Raw genomic sequence first — 15,037 nt, forward strand, 5'->3', positions numbered from 1 at the left:
GGCTTTATTTTATTATTTTTTTAAATTGTTGTTGGCACGGTTTCGGAGGACTTATTCTTGCTGAGTTAACTCCCTCTCTCACTCTTTTTTTGGCCATGCCTGGGGAGGATTCGCGGTGTTGCGGGAAGGCGCGCCCCTGCGGCTTCTGAGGCTCATCTTCCCGGAGCGGAAGGAAGGAATCAGGCACCTCCTCCCAGCCGCCCCCACCGACTCTAGTCCGCCCCGAGGCTTCCCTGAGCTCGCCAGGCCCCAGGGCTGTGTGGGGCGGGCTCCCGGCCAGGCGCGGTCGGGACGCCCGCCGTTCCCCAGGTTTGGGGCAGCGCGCAGCGCGGATCCGCGGCGGCTCATCCATCTTCGCTACCCTGCCTGGCAGCGCCGCGCTCCGCTCGGAGGGCACTCGGCGGCAGAGTCCCGCGATAGGGAGGGGCGAGGGGACCCGCCGCCCCCTCCGCGGATCCAGATCGAGCAGGAGAGAGCGGGCGCCGAGCTGATGCCCTCGCAGGGTCGTGGGCTCCTCTCTGGGCACACACCCTTTACGCCACGCGCTCTCAGGGGCTGAGTGGCCTCGAACCTTGCCAATCAGCAGTGCTGGGCACCCCGCTTGCTCTGGGGTGCGTTAAACGTCAGGAGAGAGCTGCTCAGATGGGGTCACCAGACACCTTCTCCCCCTTTTCCCGGAGCCCGCGGGTTGCGCGATAAGCCAACCCCAGCCGGACGCTGCGCTCCTATAAATAGAGCGCGTGTGCCCGCTTCGCGCTCTCCGAGCTGCGCGCGAGGAACGAGAAAGTTGTGCGCAGGGACTCGGGGCGGGAGGCCAGGCAGGAGAGGACCCCGCCGGACCAGCCGCCCTGCACGCTGCGCCCGGCGCCCTGGACCTGATCCTGTGAATCTGCGCTTTCTGTGCGAGAGACTTGGCTAGCCGCTGCCTCCCTCCCTACCTCTGGGTGACACCAGGTTTGGGGGAATTTTTGACCAAGCGAAAGTGGGAGTCGCTGGCGTCCTGGCCATGAACACAGCCTCGCGTTCTTCTCAGCCTGGGAAACACCTTCTGCCTCTGTAACTCGTCCCTGCCGCAAGCCAGACAGGACTGGCACCCGCGCCGCTGGGCAACCGCCACCCTTGTGGCTTCTCTTTGAGTCCTCTCTTTTTGTTCCTGCTCCGTGGTTTACCTGGTGGTGCTTGAGTTTGGGGTGAGAATTTATTATTATTTTTTTGCTTTGAGGTGTGAATGTGAGGGTTTGATGACTTTTAGATGTCTAGGAACAAGATCGGGTGCAGGGGCCCCAGGCAGGGCTGATTCTTGGGTGGAGGAGGGTAGGGTAAGGGGTTCTGCATGAGCTCCTTAAAGGACAAAGGTAACAGAGCCAGCGACAGAGCTCCAGGGGAGACTTTGACTTCAAGCCACAGAATTGGTGGAAGTGTGCGCGCCGCCGCAGGCGCCGTCGCTCCTGCAGCGCTGTCGACCTAGCCGCTAGCGTCTTCCCGAGCACCGGGATCCCGGGGTAGGAGGCGACGCGGGCGAGCACCAGCGCCAGCCGGCTGCGGCTGCCCACACGGCTCACCATGGGCTCCCGGCGCCGGGCGCTGTCCGCGGTGCCGGCCGTGCTGCTGGTCCTCACGCTGCCGGGGCTGCCCGTCTGGGCACAGAACGACACGGAGCCCATCGTGCTGGAAGGCAAGTGTCTGGTGGTGTGCGACTCGAACCCGGCCACGGACTCCAAAGGCTCCTCTTCCTCCCCGCTGGGGATATCGGTCCGGGCGGCCAACTCCAAGGTCGCCTTCTCAGCGGTGCGGAGCACCAACCACGAGCCATCCGAGATGAGCAACAAGACGCGCATCATTTACTTCGATCAGGTCAGACCCGGGGGGACGCGAGCACCTAGGGGGCGGGCGGTCTCCAGGCACCTCAGCCCGAGGCTGCCTGCCCAGGCTAAGCTGGACCGGTTGGGAAATGGGGAATCATATAAAGCACTCGCCTTCCCAAATATGCCTGGGTCTGAAACTTGTACTGTCTCTCTTCCTACCCCTCTCACCAGCCCCGGCTCCTATTCCTTCCGGGCCCCTAAAAGAGGCTGCTCCGACCCGAGGGGAGAGGCTTGGGAGCCCAGAGCCGGGCAGCGAGAGCTCAGGGCAAGTTGCGAGCAACAGGTCGGCGGGAGCCGAAGGGCACCTGGTCCCTGGACGTCGTGATCTCTTGACTAGATCTTGGTCCCCTGGCTCAGACTCCTCTACGGGTGCCGCTGAGGCTGCTCCCTGGGTACCTTTGCGGGACAGGATAAATGTTTGATTTGTTTCTCCCAGGTAGAGAAGCTTCTCTCCAAAGAGAGCCCCGGGCTTCCACACTCTGCAGAGATCGGGCTGGTGGCCGCGGAGGCCGGGAGGGCAGGGCTGGGGGTCAGGTCTCGCTTGCAGGTTCCACTGTTCGCGTGCCAGGCGCCGCTGCCACTGCCGCTGCCTCGGAGTAGGCAGCAAGCCCTTCTCTGGTACTTAGAGAAAAGTTGCGGAGGAGGGAAGGAAAAGGAATTTGGCAACTGTGCTGAGCTCCCGTAGGAAAGCCCTTGGGAGCCGGTTCTCGCTTCCTGGGCTCCTGTCCTTTCAGAGAATTGCAAATAACTGGGGAAAGACGGACTTTGAGGTTGATGAGAGTAGGGGAAGAACTGACGGAAGCTGTAGCTGCTGTTTAGCGACCTGGTGCTCCGTGTTTGGCATGATGAAAAACCCCAGGATATCAGCTTACATTTAGCAAGGGGTCTTAAGGAAAAAAACTGTCCTGGGAGTTTTAACTTCAGCCCCAACAGTATCTAGAGTCTTTTTAAATTCCAAATTCACAGTTCGCAATTGTATGCAAAGCTACAATGTGCAGGGGGCACAGGTTAAGTGGTGCGGCAGGATGTGCCAGGGAAAGCACGAGGTGACATCTGTGTTCCTTGCTTAATTTTTCCTAACTAATGCACTCTCCAGCTGGCCAAAGACAGAGAATGCCTCTCTAGGGACTTAGTATTTGATAGCCATAATTTTTAAAGAATTAAGTAGCCCCATTTGGGGTTTCGGCGCAGCATTTTCTATCTTGATGGAAATAAAGTCTAGCACCACCCCTAGTTTGTATTTCAACACTTTAATTAAATGTTGGAATACTATGGGCATTGCACTATCCTCTATACAGGGTATTCTTTTCAATGACCTTTCCATCAGTTAGAAGAGGAAAAGGGTTTGTTCTTCTGTTCAGCGAGCCCTGCATCTTAGAGACAAGAAGACACATTTAGTTATAAATCTTGATGTACCTGGATGCTGCAATTACAAATATAGAGTCAACATCCAGTTTTACAGGTAGCCAACACTCATTAGCTATTTTTCATTATTGCTAGTGAATTATGCTACTTGTATCTGAATCAGGAAGTTACCGCTAAGCACCTCAAATTATTTTAATTGTGCTTGAAAAAAATTTCCTTGCAAAGCCTCTGTTGGGGATTATTGCACAGCTGGTGACTTGTTGAAAGACCATCTATCATCAGGTCACAAAAAAATCTGATGCTTAGTTGGAAGAAGGCAAAATCTCAGAATGAAATTACACACGTACATGTATTTTAAGTTAGGTGTTGACGCTGATACATCTGCTTGACTGTCGCTACATTCTGGTATGTTGCCCAGAGGTAATAGGACATTTTTAGGGAATTATGCAAGAGGCTTGCAAGTGTGTTAATATTGGCAAGAATGCAGTGTTTGAAGGAGATAGTAGCAGATTGCCATTGATATATGAGAAGTATATCTTTTTAGGGACATCTTATTATTTCCGAATGCCACTTACAGGCGTATTTCTTGGAGAGAAATGGAAGAAACCCTAGTTATTTTAACAACCATCCTCTATTCCAATCCCTCTTTCTCATAGAAAGAGATTTACCCATGTGACATTGCGAATTTAGCTTAAGAGATCACTTATTAAAATTTAGAGTTAATTTTATAACCAATAGAACTAGGCTGAATATTTTGGAATACAAAATGCATTGTTGCTTTCTTGGGAAACAGTTTCTATTTTCACTTTTGAACCTTGAACTTCAAATAAAGAGCAGATGATTGAGAGGAGGTTAATGGACAGCCCTGGCAGGAACAGGGAAAGCCACCTATTTCATAGTTCATCCTTCTCTATGCTCTCCTCTTTGGCAGCCCCCAAGGGCTGACTCATTGCCACATTGTTGTAATTAAGGCCTAGCTGGCATAGGAATGAAAAAAAAATGGCCACAGATCTTAGGAGAGGGGCAGCTCAGAGAAGGGCCAGGCATTCAGATCACTTTTTGTACCAGCTATTCAGTGTCAAGGATTATGGCACATGGTGGAGGGGTACCCATGCCTCTGAGGTGTGTCCAGGGATGCTGCGGAGAGCTCACAGATGCTGATTGGCTGGCTTGGAAACGTCACCTCTGGACATTGCAAAGGCTTGTAGAAGGTGGGAATGTAAACACATGGCAGATGCCTTTTATCCATTTCTCAAGGTAAAGCTAATATTTATAAGCCCTCAAATGTTAGCTCGATGTTTCCAGAGCCATTGGGCCTTGCTGGAAATTGAGACATGAATACAAAGCAGTTACTTTATTTATTCTTATATCATTTAAAAGACAGAAGAACCTTCCAATATTCAAGTCAATTTTCCAAATCAGTTAAGAGGAAAGAAATAGAACTAGATGTTTTATTTTCTATGATTTCTTAAGCTAGTTGCTGAGAATGAATGAATGAACAAAAGAAAAAAAGGAAAGAAAGAGGAAGGAAGGAATGAAGGAAGGAGGGAAAGAAGGAAGAGGAGAGGAAGAGAGTGAGAGGAAGAAAATTCATTTTAGTCACAGAAGAAAATATAATAACTTATTGTTATTTATTATTCTTATTTGTAGATCCTGGTGAATGTGGGTAATTTTTTCACGTTGGAGTCTGTCTTTGTAGCACCAAGAAAAGGAATTTACAGTTTCAATTTTCACGTGATTAAAGTCTACCAGAGCCAAACTATCCAGGTGTGTGTTCTGACCCCTTCCATCCATACTCCCAACCAACTGTGCTTATCTTTAGTGGGTTATGTATTTAAGTATTTATCCAAAGTTGTCTTTCCACAATAGACATAAACAGCCATCTTTATCATTTATTTTAAAACCTTAATTTCTAATTTTTTTTGTAACATCCATTAAGATGTGACAAAAAGCATATAGAAAAATAAACAATTGAAGTTATTACCTTAATAACAATCAAACATTTTTTAAAAATCCATGGTTTAGTAAAAATTCAGTGACACAAATCTCTTTGTAAGATCATGCTTTCATTTAATGCATGTACAAAAATTATTTGAATTTGTAAGAAAAAAAAACTTGTAAGACGAATAGAGCTTTTCAAGTACATACTAAATAAATAAAACATTTGCTATTTTTTAAAATTATGAGATACAGCTAATGAGTAAGAATAAGTCTATGAAGGAGCAACTATTCAAAATACTTTTTTAAGAAAGGGTGTTCTGTGCATATGCTTGAGTTTATCCTCAGTTACTCTGATGCTAGTGAATTCTTATCAATTGCAGTTCCACAGTTAAAAATATATTTTGTATTCTGCTTTCTAAGACAATGGGCTTGACCTTACACTCAAAAGCAACAGTGGAGCTAGTTCCAACAATATTCCAATATGCTAATACCAAATGACACAAATACATGTGTATGGAATTCTAGGATAACCTTTTATCTTATGCTCAGTATTTACATTATACATTATGTCAATGTGAATGATAGATTACTCACTTATCTATTAATACTTTTACATGTCCTAGTAAATGGATGAATGGATCAGCCTCAGATTTAAGTTATTCCATATGACTTCTAACCTAAAAAAAATCTAGAAAATAAACTTTCTTCCATGGAAAAGCTTTTCCCAACCTCCAGTATTTAGAAATGTATGCAATGCTTGACACAGTGTAATCAAAATTGTAGAATAGAAAATAGTTAATACAGTTTTGAGTTGATTCTAATTATCGCTAAAATCTCTAGTGATAGTGGTGATTATTATTTTTTATTTTTTGGTTTTCCTCTGAGATAGGGTCTCATTCTTTCACCCAGGCTGGAATGCAGTGGCACAACCATTGTTCACTGCAACCTCAAACCCCTGAGTTCAAGCGATCCTCCTGCCTCAGCCTTTTGAGAAGCTAGGACTACAGGTGCATGTGACCAACCAGGCTAATTTCTAAATTTGTTGTTTTGTTTGTTTTAGAGATGGGGTCCTGCTATGTTGCCCAGACTGGTCTTGAACTCCTAGCTTCAAGTGATCCTCCTGCCTTGGTCTCCCAAAGTGTTGTAATTACAAGCATGAGTCACTATGCCTGGCCTGATGATTATTTTTAATGCTTGTTTCCTATCAGGGAAAACAGAAAAAGAAATCAACACACACAGACACACGTATACACACACTTCATTATTTCAAATGATTTTCAGTAGTATGCATGTTACAGCTGCACAAAAACTTGCAAGGATGTTGGTAGGATTGGGTTGTATCTGGGTTTCTTAGGTCAGTGGGCACAAGGTCTCTTTTACAAATGTACTGGGAAGCCACAAGCCTGCTTTATTTCCAAAAGATTTTTGTTGGGTGGAAGAGGTAAGTAAAGCAGTAAGCTTAATTTATGTGCTGAAGGGAAGCTAGTTTTCACTAGGTTGCTCTCCATAGATGTTATTCTTTTGTAGGAATTTAAGGAAATTCCAATGAGAAAAAAAAAAAAAGATTTTAAATCAGTTCAGCAGACATGCAAAGTATGGCCCCCACAATAGGCTAATTTGAAAGGAAGGGAATATATTTCCTGAACATCAGGTATTTTACTGGGACTGTCATCTTAGACATTATTTCTTCTCCCCAGTAGATGTTTTGACTTTAAAGATAACTTTTCAATTATTGTTATTTTTCTTCTTCTAGGTTAACTTGATGTTAAATGGAAAACCAGTAATATCTGCCTTTGCGGGGGACAAAGATGTTACTCGTGAAGCTGCCACTAATGGTGTCCTACTCTACTTAGATAAAGAGGATAAGGTTTACCTAAAACTGGAGAAAGGTAATTTGGTTGGAGGCTGGCAGTACTCCACATTTTCTGGCTTTCTGGTGTTCCCCCTATAGGATTCAATTTCTCCGTGGTGTTTATCCAGGTGAGGGATGACCCACTCCTGAGTTACTGGAAGATCATTTTTTCATCATTGGATTGATGTCTTTTATTGGTTTCTCATGGGTGGATATGGATTCTAAGGATTCTGGGCCTGTCTGAACCAATACAAAATTTCACAGATTATTTGTGTGTGTCTGTTTCAGTATATTTGGATTGGGACTCTAAGCAGATAATACCTATGCTTAAATGTAACAGTCAAAAGCTGTCTGCAAGATTTATTCTGAATTTCATTTCCCGGGATTACTGAATTCGTTACAGATGTGGAATTTTATTTGTTTAGTTTTAAAAGACTGGCAACTGGGTCTAAGCATTAGAAAACTCGAAAGTTCTGACTTCAATCAACGGTTAGTGTGATACTGCCAAAGAACTGTATACTGTGTATTGATTATATTTGTTTTTATTCCTTTGGAATTAGTTTGTTTGGTTCTTGTAAAAAACTGGGAATTTTTTTTTCAGTAACTGGCATTATGTGTTCTCTTAAAATAAGGTAATGAATGGCTTGCCCACAAATTTACCTTGACAATGATATCATCAACATGACTTATCTCAAAAAAAAAAGAATGCTTCATAGTTGTATTTTAATTGTATATGTGAAAGAGTCATATTTTCCAAATTATATTTTCTAAGAGGAAGAATAGATCATAAATCTGACAAGGAAAAAGTTGCTTACCCGAAATCTAAGTGCTCAATCCCCGAGCCTCGGCAAAATAGCTCCCCTCCGAGGGAAATCTTATACTTTATTGCTCAACTTTAATTAAAATGATTGATAATAACCACTTTATTAAAAACCTAAGGTTTTTTTTTCCTTAGACATGACCACTTTATTAACTGGTGGTGGGATGCTGTTGTTTCTAATTATATCTATTTTTCAAACCTTCTGTTGTATTTGGAGTATCATCTGGTTTTGCCTTAACTCTTTAAATTGTATATATTTATCTGTTTAGCTAATATTAAATTCAAATATCCCATATCTAAATTTAGTGCAATATCTTATTTTGTCTTTTGTATAGGTCATATGAATTCATAAAATTATTTATGTCTGTTATAGAATAAAGATTAATATATGTTAGTTGAATTGTTTTTTTTCTTTCTGTTTTGGAAGTATGTATTCTACATGATTTATTTCCTCTTACTTTGTCTCTTCCTAACCCTTTCTTCCTTCTTTGCTCCTTTTTTCTTTCTTACTTCCTTCTTGCCTTCCTTTCATCCTTTCATCCTCTCATTTCTTTTTTCCTGAAGTTTAAGAAGAAAAGCTTTCTGAATTTTCAGGTAATGTCCTCTGAGCTGATATAGGAAATCTTTACTGTGTTTAATTTGTTCAAATGTAGGAATTGCAAGCTTGCCAAAAGAGAATCAATGAACTTAGTAAACTCTTCTTTCAGAAGGGATGATTGTTAAAAAGTTAAAAAAGATCCCCTAAAATATCAGGAGGATGCTCAAGGTATAAATGAGTAGTGATGAGTTTAAAGACCAATATTTTCATACTGAAGATTTGAGGAAGAGTTCTGCCCTTTTTTCATACTAAAAGACAAACAGAGGATCACAGGCCTCTTCTTAGGAGGAATTATTATTACACCTGCCTTGTTTGGAGATTTGGCTCAATTTCCTGGTCTTTAGTCCATTAAAACAATTTTGGGGCGTGGGGCAGGAGGCTTTCGTACTTAGTGGCAACAAGCAAGGTGTTACAGGGAGACACATGCAGGCATGTCTTCCGGTATAATGGTGTTAATTGCCAAGTCAAAATATTCATTCATCACCAGGAAGACTCCTCTTTCTCTGAAAAAAATTATCTGCAGATGCTGGCAATGGATCCTCAATGTTTCGCTTGGCAAGTTGTCTTCTGCTGGCTTCCTGTCAAAAACCTTTCCTCCTGTGTGATTTTATAATGTAAAAAAAAAAAAAAAAAGTATTGTGCAGAGAAACTAAATAAAAGGGGCATTTTCTAAATCTGAGTGGAATTCTCTTTAAATGGACCTGCTCTAATGTAGACTTCCACCGGGTTCTCTGTGTGCAGAATTTGTATGTATGCAGTGCAACAGGTGAATCCTGCTTGAATAAATACAGTTGGCCCTCCATATCCGCAGGTTCTGCATCTGAGATTCAACCAACTGAATATCAAAAATATTTGGGAAAAAAAAATAAAAACAATGTAACGGTAAAAACAGTACAAATAAAAACCAACATAGTATAACAACTATTTACACAGCAGTACATTGTATTAGGCATTATAAGTAATCTAGAGATGATTTAAAGTATAATTTACATAGATTATGTGCACATAATACTATGCCATTTTCTATAAGGGATTTGAGCATCTGCAGATTTTGGTGACCTCGGGGGGTTCTGGAACTAATTCCCCACAGGTACCAAAGGATGGCTATAGACTATCAGTCATTGTTTTGGCAAAATGGCCCCAAAGTATTTAAATTACCAATAGAAACCTATGATGAGAGAGAGAAAGTTCGGTGATTATCAAAACAGATCAATCCAGAAATGTTTTTTATAAACATGATTGTGGCCGTCCTTTGGGGTTTGCCCCTTTTTAATTGATTTTTTTCTGAACATAAAAGAAAATTGGCAAAGGGCTTGTCTCTACTTCCTAAGGTTTAGTGTACATATTTTTAAACACAAAATCCATTTGAAACTTTCAAGAGAACTCCGTTTGAAAAGGCACTGGGGCCGTGGCTATAAAATGTGGAACGAAACCTGCCTTAGCGTGTCCCAGGTGGAGAGATGAAGTGAGAATGAGATCCTGAGATACACACTCTAAGCTGGTTCTAGAAAGTGAGAGCCACCACTGAACATAGTGGCTGGAAAAGATAAGACTGAGGGAGAGAATAAAAGCTACAAGGACAGCGCGCGGTGGCTCACGCCTATAATCCCAGCACTTTGGGAGGCCGAGGCGGGCGGGTCACGAGGTCAGGAGATCGAGATCACGGTGAAACCCCGTCTCTACTAAAGACACAAAAAATTAGCCGGGCGAGGTGGCGGGCGCCTGTAGTCCTGGCTACTTGGGAAGCTGAGGCAGGAGAATGGCGTGAACCCGGGAGGCGGAGCTTGCAGTGAGCGGAGATCTCACCACTGCGCTCCAGCCTGGGCGACAGAGCGAGACTCCGTCTCAAAAAAAAAAAAAAAAAAAAAAAGCTACAAGGCACAGAAGGATTTGGCCAGGATGCATGGATTTTGGACAGACATAGGATGGAATCCTACAATATTTATTTGCCAGCTCTGTGACCTTGGGCAGGTTCCTTCATCTCTCTCAGCTTTAGTTACTTCATTTGCAAACAGCAGGTAGGTGGTTGTTACCATGAAATAAGACCTGTGAAGGGCACACAGTAGGAGCTCAACTAAGGGCCTATTGTGATTACTAAAATTTAGAGGTCTAATACGGGCCAAGAAGGAAACAGACCTGCAGGAAGGCATTAAGATTGGCGTGAGGAAGGGAAGAAAACTAAATTTGAGTAGGATACATTAAAGAGAAGGAGGCAGTGGTGTCAGAAGTAGTTCCAGAAATGGAGCCAGATGCTCCCTGCGTATTCTATGACTCGAAAATGTTTTCAGAAATTGCTGGGTCCACAAAAATGCTAATTGAACACAGTATTTGCATTGGCCCTATCTGCTTTTGTCAATGCCAGCACCATCCCTTCCTTAGATGGTCCCTACCTCCTTTGACTCTTCCTTCATTTATTGATCAACAAATGCAAGCAATTGTCTGTAGCAAGCAGTTTCTTCCTGACAGAAACTCACGAAAACAAAACTGAAGGAAATAAAGAGCTTGTACATAGGATATCACTGATTCTAATAGCTTTCCAGACGTTTTCTGCGATCCCAGATTCTATGAGACCCTGATTGTCTAATTAGATTTGTGTTTTAGTTTTTTCCTTTTTTTTTTTTTTGACTTAAGGTTGTTTCCCCTTCCTTTCTGGATAGTTGAATAGCTGCATGTTTTCATTTTGCTTCTTTACTTATTATTATTATTATTTTTTTGAGGCAGGTTCTTTCTGTGTTGCCTAGGCTGGAGTGAATATGGCTCACTGCAGCCTTGACCTCCTGGGCTCAAGAGATCCTCTTGCCTCAGCCTCACAAGTAGCTGGGACCACAGGGGCACACCACTACACCCAGCTAATTTTTTTTTTTTTTTTTTTTTTTTTTTTAAGATCAGGGTTTTGGTATGTTGTCCAGGCCAGCCTTGAAGTCCTGGGCTCAAGTGATCCTCCCATGTAGGCCTCCCAAAGTGCTGGGATTATATGCATATTTTCTTTTAGCCTCTGCTTTTTAGCAAGTTACTATTTGAATCTTGATATAAACATCTTAGCTAACGTCAATTAAATTATGCTTATTCATGTGTCATGCACTTTGCAAGGTAGAGTTTACGGAAGTGGCGACATCTCTCTTTTCCAGATCTCCCTAAATATCAAAAAAAAGCTTGAATCTTCACAAGGAGCAACAGACGTTCAAATGTATGGTTTCACCTCCCCGTCTGATGGAAGACACTAGGCTTTATCAATTCATCTTTACTATTTAAGCCACCTGTCCTTTGGGTATAGCAAGGTCCCCAAATTGGTTGATCTAATGACATGAGAAGTAATGAAAATAGAGAAGGGTGAAAGCATGAAATAGCTGCTCACATTCAGAGTTGTGGCACTAACAACATTGAACTTTTGTCCTAAATGGTTTCCTTTGGTAGAGAGGAGGCTGAGATTTAAGAAGCTGGCTTCTCAATAGGTTACTCTCTCTTCTAATATAGACCTGCCTTTAACAGGGATTTCAAATATCTGAGAATCAAAATGTGCCTTTTTTTTTTGCCACCTCTGACCTTTCTGATAGAAAACAATTTCTTTGTGAATTTTACCCTGAAGTTCTATGTCAGCTTCTTAAATGAATATGCTTAAGAATCATCTGAGAATCTTGATAAAATGCAGACGCCAATGCAGTAAGCCTAGGGTGGAACCTGACAGCCTGCATTTCTTTTTCTTTTTTTTTTTTTTTAATTTATTTATTATTATTATACTTTAAGTTGTAGGGTACATGTGCATAACGTGCAGGTTTGTTACATATGTATACTTGTGCCATGTTGGTGTGCTGCACCCGTCAACTCGTCATTTACATCAGGTATTTCTAACGAGTTCTCAGGTGCTGCTGTGCCGCTGACCTGGGTCACACACGTTCAGTAGCAAGGACTTCCATCCCTGTTCCTTAAACCTTGTTACTCAAAGTGTAATCTGTGGAAGGTATCGTCCACATCACCTGGGGGCCTGTTAGAAACGCCAGGTAGAGTGTAGACTCACTGAGACCTACTGAGTTGGAATCTGCATTTAACAGGATCCTCTGCTCTCCCTATGATTCTTAGGCATTGTGAAGTTCAGAAAGTTCTGACTTTAAGTAAAACTCGAAGATGACCACCTGCCTCAGAATCACCCATGCTGGGCTTCAGGTAGGCAGCTGCTGCTAAGCAAAGTCTCCAGGTGATTCTTATAACCAAAATCTAAGCAGATGCATGTTGTTTTCTTTGCGGTGACCCAGGAATACAAGTGCTTCTATTTTCTCTCCTATTTTAAACTCACCCAGCCAAAGGCAATTAGCTGGAGGCTTTAATGCTGGTAAGCATGAGACTTTTTGTTGCTGTTGTTCTGTGATGAGAAAAGGCTCTAGGGAATCTTGCTAGTGTGTGCAGAGGACAGACTGCAGGAAGACGCTAACTACACAAAAGATTTGGGAAACCCTCACACGGAAACACAGGTAAGTCACTCACAGAAAGTGACCATCTTGTGAAGAAAGAAAATCCTTAGTGACATTCCTCATTTTGTCAGCATTTGTTCTGAAGTAAAGATTCAGGCATATTTTGCTTTTCTTTGTAATTGAAATGCCCCTCCTTCAGGGACTGCAATACCTTTATCTTAGTACACTTGGCATTTGGCTTCAGAAGACATTGCTCAGTTGACAAAAGGGTGTGTGAGTGTGTGTGTGTGTGAGAGAGGGAGAGAATATATTTAGAAGGATTGATGACACCAGCAATTTCTCGGCAGCCAGTCTGTATGTTTAAAATTCATCCAAGGGCAGAAGCCTTTCTTGATATTTTTTAGGACAATTGGTGATAATTTACAACAAGAAAATACATTGTCATAGGTACTGAACTAAGACGGTTTTTATTTCCGATGAGGTTACCTTTAGAACATTAACTTTGACTTTCTGACTTTCCAAGAACTGGGAGTTTTGAGGAAACCCTAGTGGACACTGGTCTGGTTATTCCCAGGGAGGTTGAGGGACTCCTGACAATAAACGCTTTATGCTCATAGTTCGGAGTAAGGGAAGCAAGTTTTATGTCTCTCTTTTCTCTTTCTGCCGTTTTTCTATTTTTGTCATGTTTCAGCTTTGATGTCAAGATGTAATCAATAAGTAGAGGAAAATGTAGGGAAATTAATGCAGATTGGGTGACGTTTTTCACAATCCTTAAAAAAAAATATTTAGGACAAGTGGAAAAAAAATGGCTTAAAATGATCTGTCCACCCAGTGGAATCATTTTACGGTTTTCTTTCATAGCATTCCAGGGAGAGGGAAAATGAAAAAGCAAGAAGTGGCTGGGCGCGGTGGCTCACGCCCGTAATCCCAGCACTTTGGGAGACCGAGGTGGGTGGATCACCTGAGTTCGGGAGTTTGAGACCAGCCTGGACAACATGGAGAAACCCCGTCTCTAGTAAAAATACAGAATTAGCTGGGCATGGTGGCACATGCCCGTAATCCCAGCTACTTGGGAGGCTGAGGCAGGAGAATTACTTGAACCCAGGAGGCAGAGGTTGCCATGAGCCGAGATGGTGCCATTGCACTCTAGCCTGAGCAACAAGAGTGAAACTCTGTCTCAAGAAAAAAAGAAGCAAGAAGCAGATATAGAACCCCCTTTGGGGTGGGAATATAGTGTGGGGTGTGCACCCAATGGGGCTAAATGTGGTTAACTTGGAAACAGACTGTGGTGTGTGTGAAGATGGCCATCCAATAACAAGGCTGTATTGTCCTGGTCACAGTGTCACCACACAGGAAAGAGGATTGCTTACCATTGGCCAAGCAATCTAAGAAATGTGTCTTCAGATCAGAAAAATCTTTAGGCCCTTAGTCATACAAAAAACTCTTCTTATATTCTGTAGTCCACTGTTTTGACTGGACAGTTACCCTGTTTAATCAATAATGAGGGCCAGTCTGAATGATTCAGCTCTCAGGATGGAGTCGGGGGACTTTGATTATTTTCTGTATTTCCACAGATGGATCCACCTTCCTTTTTCTGTGTCATGCGAGGCTATTTTCTTCTACATTCCTTTGCCTTAGCTATTCAAATTACATAAACAGTCACGAGTGATTCTTTTAAAACAGTTTTTACTTTGAGTGTTAGCATTTTTAACACCACAGTGAAAAACTCATGATTTTTTCCTCCAATGTAAAAAAAAAAATGGAGTAAATACTAACATAAGAAGCATTTAATCAGAAAAGTCACGTACAAAGATACAAAAGAAATTCCACAAAATACCCTCAGAAAAATAGTAATGATAAAACTTCACTGATATCTGACATGAAAATTCAATGGAAAGGAGTGAAATTGATTCTGGTTCTGTGTGATTTTTTTTTTCCTTCATTCTCTGAGTGTTAAGGTCAGTTCTCTGCAGGTAAAAGGATGCTGTAGCACAAGCAAAGATTTCAGCTGTTCTTCATTAGGGTGACTTTATGAACCACGGGTGGCATCAGAAAGTGTATTAGATTCTGCCTTTCCATTTTGTGGCTAGCCTGATTGGAAGGAAAAATGCTGCTGAAATAGTCTGGTAACTTCTCTCCGGGGAGAGGAACGCCCCACATTGTTTTAACTCGAGGAAGCTGTTTCTGAGC

General features: G+C 42.7%; 1 protein-coding gene across 1 annotated transcript; it reads left to right on the forward strand.

Annotated features, from left to right (window-relative positions):
• Positions 1 to 214: 214 nt before the first annotated feature.
• Positions 215 to 8,237, forward strand: LOC105470634 (cerebellin 4 precursor). The gene is made up of 3 exons (XM_011722801.3): positions 215 to 1,854; positions 4,881 to 4,997; positions 6,925 to 8,237. Exons 1-3 carry the CDS (start codon positions 1,564 to 1,566, stop codon positions 7,120 to 7,122), a joined length of 606 nt encoding a protein of 201 aa, XP_011721103.1. The 5' UTR covers positions 215 to 1,563; the 3' UTR covers positions 7,123 to 8,237.
• Positions 8,238 to 15,037: the final 6,800 nt, after the last annotated feature.

The sequence above is a fragment of the Macaca nemestrina genome, chromosome 15 (genome assembly GCF_043159975.1).
Source record: "Macaca nemestrina isolate mMacNem1 chromosome 15, mMacNem.hap1, whole genome shotgun sequence".
NCBI classification, from domain to species: Eukaryota; Metazoa; Chordata; class Mammalia; order Primates; family Cercopithecidae; genus Macaca; species Macaca nemestrina.

What these genes read in the sequence shown, in the direction of transcription:
- LOC105470634 (XM_011722801.3), top strand. Translation starts at nt 1,564, where the DNA reads ATGGGCTCCCGGCGCCGGGCGCTGTCCGCGGTGCCGGCCGTGCTGCTG. An exon ending in GCATCATTTACTTCGATCAG is followed by an intron (nt 1,855 to 4,880) that starts GTCAGACCCGGG and finishes TCTTATTTGTAG; the next exon opens with ATCCTGGTGAATGTGGGTAA. An exon ending in ACCAGAGCCAAACTATCCAG is followed by an intron (nt 4,998 to 6,924) that starts GTGTGTGTTCTG and finishes TTCTTCTTCTAG; the next exon opens with GTTAACTTGATGTTAAATGG.